Source organism: Eschrichtius robustus, chromosome 16, assembly GCF_028021215.1.
Source record: "Eschrichtius robustus isolate mEscRob2 chromosome 16, mEscRob2.pri, whole genome shotgun sequence".
Lineage (NCBI taxonomy): Eukaryota > Metazoa > Chordata > Mammalia > Artiodactyla > Eschrichtiidae > Eschrichtius > Eschrichtius robustus.
In genome coordinates, this window is record NC_090839.1 from 66,205,533 (window position 1) to 66,224,343 (window position 18,811).

The 18,811-nt window shown below is 38.4% G+C and overlaps 1 protein-coding gene across 6 annotated transcripts in view; it reads left to right on the plus strand.

Moving 5' to 3' along the window:
- Positions 1-18,811, plus strand: part of MRTFB (myocardin related transcription factor B) — a 199,924-nt gene that overhangs the window by 14,960 nt on the left and 166,153 nt on the right. For 2 of the 6 annotated variants that reach the window (XM_068565845.1, XM_068565850.1), the window contains exon 3: positions 8,024-8,058. The exons of the other annotated variants lie outside the window; for them this stretch is intronic. In XM_068565845.1, coding sequence (XP_068421946.1) covers positions 8,056-8,058 — 3 coding nt within the window. In that variant the 5' untranslated portion in view covers positions 8,024-8,055. The remainder of the gene's footprint in view (positions 1-8,023; positions 8,059-18,811) is intronic. 6 annotated transcript variants of the gene reach the window in all.

The window sequence follows — 18,811 nt, forward strand, 5'->3', positions numbered from 1 at the left end:
CTTTTTGAGGGACTGCCAAACTGTTTTCCAAAGCGGCTGTACTAGTTTACGTTCTGATCAGCAATGTTAGAGGATTCCAGTTTCTTCACATCCTTGCCAACACTTGTTGTTTTTTGTTTTGTTTTGTTTTTCATAGTAGCCATTCCGGCGGGTGTGAAGTGGCGTCTCGTAGCTTTGATTTGCGTTTCCCTGATGGCTGATGAGGTCGACATCTTTTCATGTGCTTCTTGTCCAATTGTGTATCTTTTTTAGAGAAATACCTATTCAGATTCTTTTCCCGTTTTTAAAATTGGGTTGTCTTTTTATTGTTGAGTTATAGGATTTCCTTGTATATTCTAGATGCACCCTTCCCACCGCATATGTCCTTATCAGATACATGAATTGTAAAAATTTCCTCCCATTCTGTGAATTGTCTTTTCACTTTTTTTTTAATGTTCTTTGAAGAAGTTTTTAATTTTCATGAACACCAGCTTGTCTATTTCTCTTTGGTTGCTTATGTAGTCTTGTCTCTGTTTGAAATTTTCTGTAAGTTAAAAAAATCACACCTTATTTCTACACATCTCTCATTTTAAAAACTGGTGCAAAATTAAATGGTCAGCTGTTAACTATACCGTGGGTTAGAGGTTTTAAATATCTTTCGTGTTTTTCAAATATTCTCATCTAATTCAAAGTGAGAAGACCAAGTTTCCTAACCTAATACCGAATGTGCCTTTTTCTAAATTAGAAAAATGTCTTTCAGTGTTCTGCCTAGCTCAGAATTCATGCGTCATTCTGTGAACATTTTTAAGTGTTTTGTATGTACTGAGCACTTGATTGGGCTTGGGGATCCAGAGGTGAGTGAGACATGGCCCTATCCTCATGTGAACAAGAGCTCACATGCCAAGCTAGAAGCATCCACAGAGGACAGTGGAGGTCCACAGAAGGCAGGAAGGAGTAGTCTCCTGTATCTGGGTGAGAATGCCTCACTGAAGAGTGGACACTTACAGCAGCTCTCTTGAGATATAATTCACATACCGTGAAGTTCACCCATTTAAAGCATACCACTCAGTGGATTTTAGTATATTCAAAGTGTTGTGCTCAATTCACAAAGGTGGGTAACAATCAGAACTTTTAGTTAGAGTCATTGATTCTCTCCTTCAGTTTCTTGCTACTGTGTATACAATATATCTGGGACCAGATATCTTATAGTAGCTGTATTTAGCATTCTTAGTGTAATAAAATGTAGGCAAATGTAGGCATAGGTGTGATGACTTTGATGCCTAGAAGTGAGCCTAAAGAAAAGCACTTTTCTTTAATTTCTTCAGGTTTTCTACGTTTTCAGAAAGGAAAATATCCTGCTTACCAATCAGTTCAGCATTGATGTGTGTGTGTGTGTGTCTGTGTGTGTGTGTGTGTGTGTGTGTGTCTAAGCCATAGCCCAAGTATTTCCATATAGTCAGAGCATGAAATGTTGCTTGCCTGGAGAGGAAGATTGATTGTAGAGAGCTGGGTGTGTCCTGTTAAGGAAGTTAGATTTTGCCCGTATTGATGCTGGAGCCACTCTCCAGCAGGGGGAGAGTGATGTGGTCCCTCTGGCTGCTGTATTATGGATGCTAGATGCAAGGGCAGGACTGGGGACAGGAGACCCATTAGGCTGTTGAACTAGTCCAGTAAGAGGTGATGAGGACCTGAACTAAGGTATTCGTGGCAGAGTTGGATAAGACACAGGCTGGAAGTGTTTAGGAGCTATTAGTCAAGAATCCTGGCTACAAGTAACAGAAACCCTCCTCAAACTATCTTAAGTTAAAAGAGGGATTAATTGGAAGGTTCCTGGAGAAGGTTGTAAAAGGTATGAAATGCTGCAGAAACCAGGAAAACCCAGAGACCCTGTGGATTGGAACTGGTCTCATCAACACAGAGATTCTTTCTCCCATCTCTGCTCCCTCGGGCGTCTGCATATGGCAGGGGCCATTGTCATACTCTCCAACCAAGAGGAGGAAAGAGCTCCTCTTTCACAACTTTAGTTTTTAAAATCCCAGGGGCTCTCTTGGCCTTGGGTTTTGTGCCTTCACCTGGCACTGGGCTCTTTGGAAGCTGTCTACCACCATCTCATTGGGAGTTCCCAGAAGAAGTGGAAGAAGGTTGTTCTGGGCAGAGCCAACCATGTACATCTACTCTGGAAATACTGAGATTAAGAAGATCTGAGGAGGAAGGGAGGGCCAAGCATGCCTCCCACATTTGTGACTTTGGTAACCTGTGATGGCACATTTCCATCCGAGAATGAGTTCAGGGAGCAGGCAGACCGGAGTGCAGTGGGTAAACTGAGTTCAGTTTTAGACCAACTTAGACTGGAACATAGAACTAATCACAGTTTGTATGTTACATGTTTTTATGATTATTAGACTGGTTTGGCTTTCTTCACAGTTGGAAGCCCCTTGAAGACAGGGACTGTCTTGTTTTCTTCGCTCTGAACCTTCAGAGCCCAGGATGCTATACTTGGCACATAATAGGTGTTCAGTAAATATCTTTGTGAATGAATTCAGGAGAACAGGTTCAGCAGGCAGCTGGACGGACAGTCTGGATCTCAGGTGAGGACAGGAAATATGGATTTGGGAGTTATCAGTACAGGGCTACATAGTGGACAAGCTTACCTAGTGGCTAAAGGACTGTTATAAAAGCTCAGATATTGTACAGACCTGTAATTTTCACGTCCAGGTAATGAACTTATGCCTTTTCCTTTTTTTTTTTTTTTCTTTGTCCTGCCGAGTATTTAATGTCAGTAATTATCTACTGACAATTCTGCTAATTATTTTTTAAAATTTTGTGATTAGAATTAGATTTGTGATAGATAGGGAAATAAAGGTGATAAAGACATTCTATTTCCTTTTAAGAATAACTGACTCATAGGATGAAACCTTGGATATGATTTCAGATCACTCCTGTAAACTCTCACAAAAGATGTTTATAAAACACTTGGAACAATACAGATTGTACTAAGAAAATGTGCTTTGATCAACTCTGGAGATACAAAGCAGGGAACTTAATAAATCAAGTCCTATTTGTGAATGGAAAAGACTGGAAGTTCACCTTAAAAGTAAGAACTCAGTTCACGTCAAGACTTACATTTTGTATTCTGAATAGCAGATGTTAATTTAGTTTCATCTTTTATATAAAAATAAGATGAATTGCAGATTTCAGATCTTGGCATCTTGAAATCTGACTCCTGATTCCTATCTCTTAATAGCCGTTGGAACACTAGTGTAGAAATGGAATTTGACTTTGGTTTTTTACCCTTTAATTTTGAGGTGAGTGTGCTTCCAGCTTTGTCTTCCCTCTATATTCAAGAAATCCAAATCACTGGTAGCTTGGATATGGCATAATTTTTAGTATTTAAATATTAGAAAAATAGGGCCTTGTTTATCTAAAGTAGTAATATTATGTTGACACTTGGGAACGATGGTTTTTTGGTTTTTGTGCTTTTTGTTTTCATTTTAAGGCGTAAATACAATTGTATTACTTTTGTGGGCTAAACACTCTTGTCCTACTACCTTGCCATATGACAAGATATTCTAGTAAATTGCGTATATTTTAAGTGTCTTTGTTTACTGCTTAGATTCCTTTCTTTCCCCCCTGCAGTAGGGGTGAGCCATATTTATTTATTTATTTAAATTTTCACCGAAGAACTTTCACTAAATTTGCCTGACTCCCAATGCAGGCAAGTGTCTTTTAGCAAGTTAATCTAAAGGAGCATTTCTAAAAACTCAAATTGAGTAGATTATAGTATCCCAGCTTTTTAAATTACTGTAAGGTATATATTTAAAATATAACACAGATAATTTTCTTTTGGTTTATAGATTAATGCTTATTCTTTCAAATGGAGTTTCAACATATATCTAATAGACTAAGACTGTGCATTCTGAATTTTACCAAAACTGCTCAAAGACTGGGAAAGAGAATACATTTCAGATTTTAATGATCAAAATTATGGATTTGACTCCTGCATAAATTAGTGAAATAATACACGGAAAAATCTCTGTGCTGAGACCCCAGACCCCAGCAAACTGTATCCCTGTTGAAATCAGTTACAGAGCTGAAATTAAAGAATGTTGATTTTTGGAGGTACCCCTTATCAGCTCCTGGGAAAAAAATAGTTAATATGCCTCAGATAGAGTTTAGCTTATTCTGTATTCTGAAATGATTTTTATTAAGAGGTACTTAGCTTCATTGTTTACTAATTAATTCTTCAGAGGTAACATCATTCAAACTAGAAAAGTTCACAGCCTAGCTGTCAGAGAAGGAGTCAGCGGCCCTTACAGATGTTGGTGAACAGCGGCCCTGAAGAAAGAGGCCTGAATCCTTTATGCAGCTGGGCTCGGGGTTTGTCAGGGTCACTCTTCTACTGCACCACCTAAAACAACAAGATCGCTTTCACATATGTACTATTTCCTTCCATTAATTTTTGGATTTTTTGATGACTGATAAATACAGTTAAAAAAGGAGCATTAAATTACGGGGGGGTTGGAATCCAAATATTTTATTGCTACTCAGATTTAGTCTAATTAGGGAAAAATTTGTCTGAGTTATGGAAAGTATGTACAATTGAAACGCACCTCTGATTAAGTGTGTGTGGAATTTAGGCTAACGTGTTGCCTCGCAGTTGTAAAGAATCTGGTAAGTGATTCTAAGTAATAAATACGTATTCTGTATGTACACAGACATTTCTAATGTACTTCAGCTGTGGTTTCTGTACTTTAAGTAGTGACAGATCTTGATTATGCTCTCACTGAATAGTCTTTCTTACTAGACAGAGAATGCAGAAGGTCTTCAACCAGTTCTTGCTCCTGTGTTCGTAACGCTTGGATTTAAGTCAGTTATATTCTTCGTCTCAGAGATAGCCAAACAGTGTGCAGAAATGCTGTAAGGGTGGAAGCACGTGGTTTGTAAACTTCTTTACAAGCGTGTTGTCCATGAGACTCTCGTACAGAGAACAGCTCGTCTTCAGAGGGCAGCGGAAGGCTGGACTGGTGCCCCAAAGGGGCTCCAGGAGCACCACTTGCAACCGCTGTTCAGGCTGTCGTGAATCAAAGGTCAAGCCTGGGGAGGAATGAAGGATAAAGTACTCATTCCTGTATCCTATTTATAACTTTATGCTGTATTATTTACTTATATGAAAAACACGGATACGCTTTTAAATCAGAGTTGTTTTAAATGTTCAGCACCACTTTACATGTGGTCAGAAGTAATAATCACAATTCTAGCTACTCTACCCCATAGCTCTACGGCAGTCTTGTCGTCTTAGAAAAGAGACCTTGCCTGACGACAAGATTACGATAACAAAGCGTGGGAGAGAAATTGTCATATACACGTAGTCCTGTCACGACGTTGTTTCTCTTCCGTGTTAAAACTTACAGTCCGATTAAAGTGAATGAGAGAATAATAACCACACTGAGAAAAAACAAACACCAAGTGCTCACGGTTCCAGCAGTCCACGCTCTCAGACAGGTGTGCTCCCGCTTGGGGCCTGGCTTGGGAGACTCACTGCCGAGGAGTTCAGGATTTCATCTGTGCTGTTTGTCAAGGGAAATAGCTCTGTGACCTTGGGCAGGTTCTTCAGGTCATTAACACTCTACCAAGCTGTGAAATGCTCCATCACAGAACTGTTGTGTGGGCTCGTGGAAATGCTGCCTCTGAAGTGGTTAGCACAGTGCCTGGCACGTTATAAATTGTCGGTAGATGTTAGGTGACGGAACAATACTTTCCTCCAAAAGGGAATGTAACAGGGCAGTAATGGACAGTGGAGGTGTTGTGAAGAAACACAGATTTGGTTCTCAGCTTGAGTGGAACTCCAACTGCAACAGGTGTCATTTCACCATTTTAATTAAAGTAAATATTGGAGGAGAGATGGAAAAGTTCCATAATGGGAAGTTTATGTTAACAGCTGTTGAATGTCTCTACTTTTTGGACATATTTCCTACCATTTTACCTAAAACAAAATCATTTTCATTTTTACAAATCTGTAAAACAAAAACCAGAAGTTAAAATGACTGAATACTCTGGTTTGTTTTTCATCTTTTGTTTTAATGGTTATTGCTTCTCTATGGGAATGAGAATATTCACAAACTATGCTCACAGAACCTGTGGTCTGGAATGCCGTGGTTACCGAATATTTAGGAGATTAGCAGTGTTTAATGTGGGTATGAATTTGGGTATGATGTGTTTAGAACATGTGACAGGGAATCATTGTGTCAGTCAAAATTCACTAAAAGCTTATCGTTTGGTAAAATTGTTCCTTTGAGAACAGAAAACATGATAGTTCAAAGGCAGCCTGAAAGTTTTAGGAAAGGAATAACAATGTCTAAGGGAATCTGAAGCACAATGCATCAACAGTTTTCTCTAACAAGGGATAATTATTGATTTTTTTGTCCATTGCATGAGTTCATTGGATTCTTTTATTAAAAAATCCTAAAAGAGAAGTACCACTGGAGGGGAAAAAAGACGGTATAGGTTTTCAAATGGATACCCTTGATAAACTAAAATTTTCCTATATATTAGTGGCAAGAGACGTGGACTTACTGAGTTTTATTTATGATGATTAAATAAGCTTATATCTTCCATCAGATGTAATTACCATCCTTGGTCCAATAGGCATGGAATTCTCTAAACTCTAAACAATAGAGAATGTGCTGTGGTAGAATGTCATCTCTGCTACTAACAGGAAATTTACTTAAAGTTGCCTAGTTGTTATATATAGTTAGTTAGTTAGTTAATGAATTAATTAATTATGGGTCTGTCTACCTGTTTTTCACATCTTTTTATACTTCCAAGCTGGCAGGAGCTCTTGAAGATGACAAGCTCCACTCTGGCTGTGTATGGAAGTACTTTTTTTAGTATTTGTCCTGAATTCACTTAGGTTTCAAGATATACCTTTGTTCTGTAATTTTAAGCTGTCAGTGTACAATTCTTTAATCATCTTATCACTGGCATTTATTATTTTAACTTTGACCGTATTAGAAGAGTCGTCCTATTTCCATTGATATTCTTTAGTTGTATTATTTAAATGCAATGACTAAAACCTTACAGAATATTCCCAGGCTAGATGCAGAATGGCTTTGTAATTTGGTACTGACCGTGCTGCCTGAAATTTACCATGTACAGCAATGCCAGACAGAGTACATGTGCAATAAATGTTTATTTGAATTAATGAATTGCTCTAGGGTGGGTTGTGGTTATAATATTTTCAGAATTAAGTGACCAAGCATTCAGTACTGGTAATTTAGCTAAACATTCGGGCTTTGTTTGAAGCCAATAAACAGACTGCTGTGTAATCCAGGGAGACCAGTCTGTTCACTTTTCCATCCAATAGTAATTTACTTTTACAGTTGTGTTTATATAAAGTAAAGGTCAAAAGAAAAGGTGTTTGACGCAGTTATCTCAATTGCTTCGCTACAGTGAAAGATTTTCAGTGTGCTAATGAAAAAAGGACAGTTTAAAATGGATATTGTAAAATGTAAGCAGTTATTTTTCCCCCAGCTTTATTGAGGCATAATTGACCTGCAATAAATGGCATGTGTTTAAAGTGTACAATTTAATCTATTCTGACACACATATACACCCTTGAAACCATCACCACAGTAAGGGTAATGAAAATATACATCACCTGCAAAAGTTTCTTTGTACCCCTTGGTAATCCTACCCTCACGCCTCTCTGCCCCCATCTCCATGCAGCCACTGATCTACTTTCTGTTGCTTAGATTAGTTTGCCTGCTCTAGGGTTTTATATAAGTGGATTCATGTACTCTGTACTCTTTTTTGCCTGGCTTCTTTCACTCAGCATAACTATTTTGAGATTCATCCATGTTGTTGAGTGTATCAATAGTTTTTCCCTTTTTATTCCTGAGAAATATGGGTATTCCACAATTTGTGTATATATCTGTTCACTGTTGGTGGCCATTTGGGTGTTTCCAGTACTGACTATTTTAAATAAAACTGATCTGAAAGTTTATATACAAGTCTTTGTATGGACATATGCTTTCTTCTCTCTTAGGCAGATACCTAGGAGTGGGATGGCTGGATCATATGGTAGGTGTATGTTTAACTTTTTAAAAACTGCCAAATTATTTTTCAAGTTGTTGTGTCCTTTTACATTTCTCACCAACGGTGTATGAGAGTTCCAGTTGCTCCACATCTCTGTCAGCAGTTGGTATGGTCAGTCTTTTTAATTCTAGCCATTCTAATAAGTGTGTCTTGGTATCATCTCATTGTGCTTTTAATTTGCATTTTCCTAACAACTAATGTGTTGAGCAAATTTTCATGTGCTTATTTGCCATTTCTCTGTGAAATATCAGATCTGTTATCCATGTATTTATTGTATCTTTTGTTTTCTTATTATTGAGTTCTGAGAGTTCTTTATATATTCTGGATATAGATTCTTTATCAGGTAAATGATCTGCAAATATTTTCTCCCAAACCGACTTGACTTTTAATTCTCTTAACAGTGTCTTCCAAAGAGCAGAAATTCTTAAGTTTGATGTTCAGTTTATCAATTTGTCCTTTTAAGGGTTATGCTTTTGGTATCATGTTTAAGAAATCTTTACCTAATCCTAGATCATAGAGATTATCTCCTGTTTTCTTGTAGAAGTTTCACAGTTTGAGGCTTTACATGTAGGCATATGATCCATTCTGACTTGATTTTTGCACATGATACACGGTGTGATCAGAGTTCATATTTTTTGCATATGGCTATCTAGCTGTTCCAGCACCGTTTGTTGAAATGACCATTCTCTCTTCACTGAATTGCCTTTGCACCTTAGTCAAAAATCACTTGTGGGTCTATTTTGGAGTCTGTTTTGTTCCATTCATTGTTTGTCTGTCTTTATGCTACTATCACACTGTCTTAATCACTACTGTAGCCTTATATTATACTAAGTCTTAAAATTTGGTAGTGTTAGTCCTCCAACTTTGTTCTTTTTTTTTCAGTTGTTTTGGCTATTCCAGGTCCTTCACATATCCATATGAAGTTTAGAATCAGCTTATCAATTTATACAAAACAGCCTGCTGAGATTTTGTTGGGGATTATATTGAATCTATATGTCAATTTGGAGAGAATTGACTTCTTAAAACAGTGTTGAGTCTTCCAACCCATGAGCATGTTATTTCTCTCCTTTATTTATGTTTTTAATTTCTCTCAGCAATGTTTTAAAGTACAGATCCTGCACATCTTTTGCCAGATTTAGCCTGTTTCATATTTTTTGGCCTTATTATCAGTGGTATTTTTTAAAATTTCAATAAAAAATTGTTCATTGCAATTCAGAAGTACAATACAATTTATAGAAATACAATTCAGTTTTGTATATAGACCTTATATCCTCCAACTTTGCTAAACTCACTTATTCCAGTAGCTTTTTTGTAGAGTCTGTTGCATTTTCTATGTAAATAATTATGTCATTCCTCATCTTAGAGGGAAATCATTCAGTCGTTCACCATTAAGTGTGATGTTAGCTGTAGATTTTTTTGTGGATTCCCTTTATCAGATTGAGGAAATTCTCTCCTATATTTAGTTTGCTAAGAGCTTTTTCAGGAATGGATTTTGCTAGATATGTTTTTGCATTTATTGGGATAATTGTATAGTTTTTGTTTGTTTGTTAGTATGGTAAAGTACATTGAATATATTTCAAATGGTAAACCAGCCTTGCATTCCTGGGATAAACCCCACTTGGTCATGATATATTATCCTTTTTATATATTGTTGGGTTTGATTTGCTAAAATTTTGTTTGAAGTTTTTGCATCTGTGTTCATGAGGGACATAATAGCTTCTTGTAATGTCTGCCTGACTTCAGTATCTGGTTAATGCTGGCTTCATAGAATAAATTGGGAATTATTTCTTCCTGTTCAATTTTCTGAAAGAATTGGTAATATTTTTTTCTTTAAATGTTTGTTAGAATTCACTAACAAGGCCATCTGGATCCAGAGTTTTCTTTGCGGGAGGATTTTTAAACTACAAATTCAATTTTTAAGATAGTTGTAGGGCAAAAAAAAAAATAGGTCTAGGGCTATTCAGGTTATCTATTTCTTTTTGAGTGGGTTTCAGTATTTTGTATTTTTCTTTTTTTTTTTAATTAATTCATTTATTTTTGGCTGCGTTGGGTCTTCATTGCCGCATGTGGGCTTTCTCTGTTGCAGCGAGTGGGGGCTACTCTTCGTTGCGGTGCGCTGGCTTCTCATTGCGGTGGCTTCTCTTGTTGCAGAGTATGAGCTCTAGGGCACATGGGCTTCAGTAGTTGTGGCTCGTGGGCTCAGTAGTTGTGGCTCGCAGGTTCTAGAGCACAGGCTCAGTAGTTGTGGCGCACAAGCTTAGTTGCTCCGCGGCATGTGGGATCTTCCCGGACCAGGGCTCGAACCCGTGTCTCCTGCATTGGCAGGTGGATTCTTAACCACTGTGCCACCAGGGAAGTCCCAGTATTTTGTATTTTTCAAAGATTTTGTCCATTTCATCTAAGTTGTTGAATTTATTGCCATAAAGTTTTTCATTACAGTCCCTTATTATCTTTTTCATATCTGTAGGATGTATAGTAATATCACCTCTGTCATTCCTTATATTGGTTTGTAATTTGTGTCTTTCTTTGTTCCTGATTAGTCCATTTGGAGGTTTATCAAATTTATTTACCTTCTCAAAGAACCAGCTTGTGTTTCCTTTGTTTCTCTTTTTAAAAATTTGGTTTTCTGCTCTGATCCTCATTATTTCCTTTCTTCTCCTTACTCTATGCATGTGTGTAATTTTAATTATTTTTCTTTTTGCTAAATTTTTCTAATTTTATACAATATGGTTCTTTAAAGATCTTGATTTAAATTGTTTCCTCCCCAAGGTAAATGAGGCTATTGAGGCTCAGAGAAGTTGAGACAACAGTTAAAATTCATAGCCTTATATCCATTTTCTTAGTGTCATAAATGCTGTGATAGAGGCAAGTAAAAGTGCAGCGGGACCACATAAAAAGGGGGTGAGACTGTGAAGAGTGCATAACAGGACCTCTTTGGAGAATTGGATGTCTAAGGGATCTTATTTTGTTGAGGTCTAGGATAAATCTATGAGACCAAATCCAGAGTATTAGTTTATTTTACATTGGTTGCAGATCACTCTCTTGGTTGCTGTATTCTGGAAAATGAGTTAGAATATTCCAGGAGTTAACTCTGCATACACCTAATGTTCCCTTGGGTTTAATTGACAGATCTGCTTTTTATTTCTATTAAGACTGTTTGCGGTGGTCGTGGTAACTCTAGCTGTAACAGTGGTGGCAGGTTTTGCTGACAAGAGTATGTTGAATAGGAGGAAAATCTGGGGGTGGAATGTGGGGGGATTGTTACAAAGATTTACATCAGTATCTCACTGCAAACTTAGTCTCACTTAGTAATGAATATTTCTCTAACAAACTATTCCTTGTTTAACACATTATAACTTTTTTAAAAAGTACTTTTATCATTAAAAAGCCTTAATTCTATAATTATTTTATAAATAGAGTGAAACCAACATGATGTGGTAACATCTCAGGGTCCATATTACAAGGTTGAGTTCCCCTCCAATCTGAATCAAGGTACTATATTTAGGGATTTTGAATAATACATAACAGATGTTTGCTGGGAGGCACTAGTAGGGCTGGTGGTCAATTGTAGGGAAGAAACAAAAGGGAAAAAAGTAGAGGAGTTACTTTCAAATGGCCATGAGGGCCAAGAATTACGCGTATTATTTTATTTTTTCTTAAAAAAAAAAGAAAGCAATGTGAACCTGAGCCTTTTTAAAAAAAAATTATGGTTGAGAGAGCAAGCTACTCCTTTAACTGTTTGCTTCTCAAAATTATCAAATTTTCCATCCTTTAAGACTGTAGAGGAGAAAATAAGCAGTGAGTTGTGATGGTGTCAAGACCAGAACCCAGACTCCTGGGTCAGAAAACCTGAGTTCTAACGCATCCTCCTTCCTTTGGTCTCTGTGTAACCACGAGTTTAGCTTAATGGTACTTTTCTTCTGGTGTGGTTTAAATGAGAAAATGCGTGAGTTATCACTCAGACGTTTAATACTATTTTGGGTAGGGGACCCATTTTCCTCTTCTCAAGGACTAGAGGAAATAATTAAGAGTAATATGAAGATAAGAAGCTACTTAGAGTTTTTGTTTCCTAAAGTGATTCCACCTCATGCACTCTATCTACTTTTATTTATTTTTTATTAATTTTTTTATCGAAGTATAGTTGATTTAAAATGTGTTAATTTCTGCTGTGCAGCAAAGTGACTCTGTCATACACATAGGTACATTCTTTTTTATCTTCTTTTCCATCACGGTTTATCCCACGGTATTGAGTATAGTTCCCAGTAGGACCTTGTTGTTTATCTATTCTATATGTAATAGTTTGCATCTACTAACCTCAGACTCCCAGTCCTTTCCTCCCCTACCCACCCTCCCCCTTGGCAACTACAAGTCTGATCTCTGTGTCAGTGAGTCTGTTTCTGTTACGTAGATAGGTTCATTTGGGCCATATTTTATTTTATTTTTTTATAAATTTATTTATTTTGGGCTGAGTTGGGTCTTCGTTGCTGCGTGAGGGCTTTCTCTCTCTAGTTGCAGAGAGTGGGGGCTACTCTTTGTTGCGGTGCGCGGGCTTCTCATTGCGGTGGCTTCTCTTGTTGTGGAGCACGGGCTCTAGGCGCGTGGGCTTCAGTAGTTTTGGCTCGCGGGCTCAGTAGTTGTGGCTCGCGGGCTCTAGAGCGCAGGCTCAGTAGTTGTGGCACACGGGCTTAGTTGTTCCATGGCATGTGGAATCTTCCCGGACCAGGGCTCGAACCCGTGTCCCCTGCATTGGCAGGCGGATTCTGAACCACTGCACCACCAGGGAAGTCCTGGGCCACATTTTAGATTCCAAATATAAGTGATGTCATATGGTATTTGTCTTTCTCTTCCTGACTTTCTTCACTTAGTATGATAATTCTAGTTGCATCCGTGCTGCTGCAAATGGCATTATTTTGTTCTTTTTTTAATCTACTTTTAGAATTATAATTTTTTTCTAATTGAACAAACGTAACTGAATGTCCATGCATTGATAATCGCTTTAAAACCATCAAAGATTAGCTCTTCAGTTTTGTTTGACCTCAGACTTTGTAATGATGTGACCAGCAAACAGTATGTTCTAAAACAAGTGTTGGCGCACGCGCGCTCTCTCTCTCTACAAGTCTTGAAGTTTATATAACATTGTGTGTGTGGGGGCGGGGGGAGGGTGCTCGCCTTTCTCCCTCTCATGATAGGTACTTTGGAATGTGCGTTTTCCTCTAACTGAGGACTTCCCGTTGAGTGGTAAGAAGTCTTGGTGTAGAGAGATCATTTGCAAATCATCTCCCTTTGCGTGGAGTGGCCCTCCTTCCTCACCTTCCTGTCCTTCCCCTGTCTTACTTGTTAGGATTTAGCTCCATTCCTTATTTCCTCTGGGATCCCTTTGCTGATCCTCTTGCCCAGTTGTGTTAAAACGCCTCCCTCCCATGCTCCCATCACACCTTGTCTCATCTAATGTTCTTTACCACACCATGTTGTGATTGTTCTGTTTTCTTGTCTGTCTTCCTAACAAACTCTAAAGTCAGGGAATTGATCATGTCCATATCCCAGCACCCAGCAAAAGCCTGATTAAAGGTGCTCAGGGAAATTGTGTTCGGAAGGAAGCCTTGAGTTTGGTGCATTACATTCAGAGAATGATAAGAATACACTATTTATCTAACAAAGGTATTTCTTCTTCCATATTCAAGCCTCATCTCATTTATTTGTTTTTGTTCTTTGTTTTTACTAAGGAAACATTTGAGCTACAAGAATGAGCTCAGGGGTTTTCTTAGTGTCATCAGCACCCTTAGTATTACTGACACCCTATTGCTCTGTGCTTTTTAGATCCAGGGACTTTAGCGGAACCCTGGGATACATCCATGAATTCCCATTTCCACTGCTTCAGTTAGGAGAACGGAATCTTACAGTAATAGCAAAAAACTATACTTTTGCATTAGGCACATACATAGGCCAGCTGGCTGCAGCTGCAGTCTGCTTATAATACCTTCACAAAGCCAATCCAGCAAAGCTGCAGTGACTTAGGTGCTGAAATTGAAATTGAGATTGAAAGAGTAGCAATTTTAAAGAGGCACTGGTCCCTGCTCCCCTTTTCCGTACTATGGAATAGTAAAGAGGATTAAAGTACTGCTGCTGTCAATCAGGTGATACTTAACTTCCCTTCAGAACTTCTGTTCTGTCTAGTTTCTGGATGCTGAGGCATAGAAACCATGATTATTATTGGAAGAAAAAACAATGAAATCACATGATGACGTGACATATGTATTATTTGATTTATAATCTACCTAGTTAATGGATGACAATTTCTTTTCAAAAGGTGTTCTCGAACCAGAATGGGGGAGAAAAACAGAACAGATTACAAATGAATTTTGACATGGTATAGAACAGCGAGGTCCTGAACCAAAGTTTAGCCAGAAAGACTAAAGATTGTCTGTTTTTGTTTATTTGGTTGGTTTTTTTAGTCTATTTTTTATTTTATTGAATGAAAAATTCTTTAAATTCTGTAGTGCTTTACAATTTTCAAAAGTTTCACACACATGATTTCATATAATCCCATAATAACCCTTTTTTTAACCCCCTACCACTATGCTGCCCCTCCCCCCTTCCCTCTCCCCACTGGTAACCACTAGTTTGTTCTCTATATCAGTGAGTCTGCTTCTTTTTTGTTTTATTTACCAGTTTGTTGTATTTTTTAGATTCCACATATAAGTGATATTATATGATACTTGTCTCTCTCTCTGACTTATTTCACTTAGCATAATGCCCTCCAAGTCCATCCATATTGCTGCAAATGGCAGAATTTCATTCTTTTTTATGGCTGAGTAGTAGTCCATTGTGTGTGTGTGTGTGTGTGTGTGTGTGTATGTGTGTATACACACCCCCATCTTTATCCATTCATCTGTTGATGGGTACTGAACAATGTCTGTTTATTCAGATCAGGAGGAACCTGTAAAGGCCTAATTTGTTTGAATTATCTGGGCTGAGCATATTTTCTCATTCTTCCCTTTTCACCATTTCTTAGAGATTCTGATAGAGACTTCACAGAGCTACATGACACAGTCTCCTAACTTATTCCTGAAATTCATGTTCATCAGATGGCAGCAGCAACCTGACGAGTGAACGTGATGAATGAAGCTCATGGGGTAGATGGATGTCTCTATATTTTTCAGTCAGCAGGACAACATAGTGAAGTTCTGTTAGTCTATTCATCTAGCTGAATCTTAGCTCTTAAATGTATCAGTGTTACATGAAGTCTTCATTAACTAAATTGTTGGGCTTTCACCTTACAAACCAAAGAGCATCCCATTTGTCAAAAAGAATCAAAACCAAAAAAATGAAAATTGTTTTTGTTAACACACAATTATTTCCAGTGGTGAAGTTTGAAAAAGACAGGGTTTTAAATGTAAGCTTTGAGAGACTTAGTAAATTTCAGATGAGAGCTTTTCCTTTAAGATTTAATTAACTCATGGACTTAGGCACCACAGTCCATTTTCCCTGGGTAGCTGTCCCATTCACTGGACAGCTTTCCTAGTTAGGGTAGGTGATCACTATGTTTTGTGGCTTCCATGCTGCAGAAATTATAGCTGAGTATAGTTAGCCCACCTTTGAGCTGAGGTGTATTTACATTTCTACATTGTTATCCTTTTAAGGACTTAGGGCTGTCAAGGTAGCAGCAGTGCTTTTTGTTGGTCAGATAATTAGGGGTGGAGGTAGTGGCTAGGAGGAAGGAGGCCTTGTATTTTTTTTTATAAAAGAAAAAATAAGATGTGAATGAATGCCCAGACGTTGAAATTTAATATTGTGGAAATCAGCAAACTTTCAGAAAGTAAGCAGCCTAATTAAGAATGAAAAATTGAACCCATTTTTCCTTTCCTTTGAGTTAAAATGACTGGGCTGGTAGAGGCCTTCAGAGGTTGTCTTATTCCACCGCCACCATACCCCATTGCCTCTTTTAGGCCGTGTTTTAAATTAGCCCATAGAGGTCTCTCCATAATCTCTTTCTTATATATAGAATTGTCCATGACATATTTTATAAAATGTCGGTTGTCAGAAAGGAGTGGCATTTGTTACTTTAAAAATAAAATGTCACAATTCGTATCTTTTGGTCTGTGGGAGTCTGAAATACAGCTATGGCCTGATTAGGTGTACTGTTCTCGAATAGATATTTTAGATTTATGAAGTAATAAGATTCTGTCCTTTTGTTTATGGAAATTATAGTCTAGTTATGTTTGAAAAATTGTTTTGATTTATTGTTAGTAGTAAAGCTAGAGTGTTCTTAAAGAGAGAGGAAGTTACAGAAAGTTAAATGCTGTCATTCTCTCTCTTCATACTAAGAACAAAAGCAGATGACTGTGAAGTATTTCAGTGAGTTGAACCTCAAGTTAGAACTTGCCTTTCCCAGTATTGTAAGAAGTACTTTGCCTAGTTGCTATGGAATCACATTTAAATTATTGAGTTGAAATTTATGATGTAGATCTCTGTACAGATCTGCTGTGAAAGATAGATGTTGCAAACTAAGAATCTTTTTTTTTTAAAAATTATTTATTTATTTATTTTATTTTTGGCTGTGTTGGTCTTTGTTTCTTGTGCAAGGGCTTTCTCTAGTTGTGGCAAGTGGGGGCCACTCTTCATCGCGGTGCGCGGACCTCTCACTGTCGTGGTCTCTCTTGTTGCGGAGCCACAGGCTCCAGATGCGCAGGCTCGGTAGTTGTGGCTCACGGGCCTAGTTGCTCCGCGGCATGTGGGATCTTCCCAGACCAGGGCTCGAACCCATGTGCCCTGCATTGGCAGGCGGATTCTCAACCACTGCGCCACCAGGGAAGCCCCGCAAACTAAGAATCTTAATGCTACTCCTACAACTATTTCAAGAACAAATATTGACCACACACTTGCTGTGTGGAAGGTACTGTGTGGGAGCCCCGGGTGCACAGCTGGAAAGACAAGGTTCTCAGCCTTGAGAAGCTCAGATTCTTGTAGGGAAATAGTAAACAGCCACATGGACCAGAGCAGGACCATTGATAGAATGTTGGTGTGTGCAAGGTGCAATGGGAGGGTTGCTGAAGGGAATACCTGAGGTAACTTTAAGGATGTGTGGAATTTCCTGGTAGACAGGGAGGTGGGATGAGGGTTGTGCTCCCACAGAGGAACTGCCTGGATAGGGGCTAAGAGGCGAAGAGTTGTTTGTTTGTTTGTTTTTAGTCACTACACGTCTTCTTAGCCATACTGTTAGGAAATATTCGGGGAATCTTAAATTTTTGAATTCATGAGCCAGTTGAATGTAGACTCTGGAGTCAGCCTGCCAGTTGCCCCACTTGACTGTGCAACTCCAAGGTATTTAACCTCTCTAGACCTTGTGAGGATGAAACGAGAGACTGTTTGTGAAGGGCATAGTTCAAAGTCTGACATTTAGTAAGCTCTAGGTAAATGTGAATTGCTGTTTAACAGCATCAACATTATCAATGTTCATTCTAGCCTTCTGGCAGTTTTGAATGCTTTCTGTTACTGAGGGTTCTGTGTCTATGCTTGCTTGTCCGTAGTGTCCCGTTGAGTAGTGACCGAGTGCTCAGCACTGGGCTGGGACTCCATGTGGGGAAGTGTGCTCAGGCAGTGTCCAACTAAGCTGAGAATGAAAATGGGAAAATCTGACAAAAAGCGAGTGCACACTGAACTGTACTATATGGCTGTCTGTGCACATGTTCAGTATATTAATTAAAGTACAGGCATCTCTTGTTTTACCGCGCTTCACTTCATTGCACTTTGCAGATACTGCATTTTTTTTTACAAACCGAAGGTTTGTGGCCACCCTGCATCGAGCAAGTCTATTGGTGCAGTTTTTCCAACAGCATTTGCTTACTTAGTGTCTGTGTCGCATTTTGGTAATTCTCATAATATTTCACAATTTTTCATTGTTATTATATTTGTTACAGTGGTCTGTGATCAGTCATCTTTGATGTTATTATGACTCGCTGAAGGCTGAGATGATGGTTAGCATTTTTTAGCAATAAAATGTTTTTTAATTAAGGTGTGTACGGTTTTTTAGACATAATGTTAGTATGTACTTAATAGACTACAGTATAGTATAAACATACATTTTATATATACTGGGGAACCAAAAGATTCGTGAGGCTCGCTTTCTGGCGATATTCGCTTTACCATGGTAGTCTGAAACTGAACCTGAAGTATCTCCGAGGTCTGATTGTGTAGTTGCTTACGTGGCCCAGTTACCCTTCAAGGGGGTATAGGCATAGTTATCAGAGAGAGCACAGAGGGTAGAGATAGTAGTTCGGCAGAACCAAAGTTACCGATGACTCAGAAAAAAAGAAAAAACGGAAAAACTTTTCTGTGTGGTGGACCTGCTGGATGTAAGAGGGAAGCAGTTGCCCCCATGGTGTGATTCCAGAGCTGCCGCCTAGATCCTCTCTCCCATTCACATCTGGGTAATTGAACTTCCCTCATTTTGCAGGGCCACTTAAGAGGTCAACCACATACCTGTCATCTTTCTTTTAGAATGAAATGATTTATTGTATCCTTTGCTGATAGTAGTTTTTGATCAGATATAGGAATGAGTGCTAAGTATAGAATAGGAGGTGGGTGCAGTTGAGGAGGGGGGTGAACATGCCAGAAGTCAGACTTCGTTTTGGTCTCTAACAACTCCCCAACAAAAAGTTCAAGGACAAACTGCCTTGCACCATCTGCTCTGCTAGAAACAAGGGATAAACACAGAGATGAAAAGATGAGAGCGCCTCAC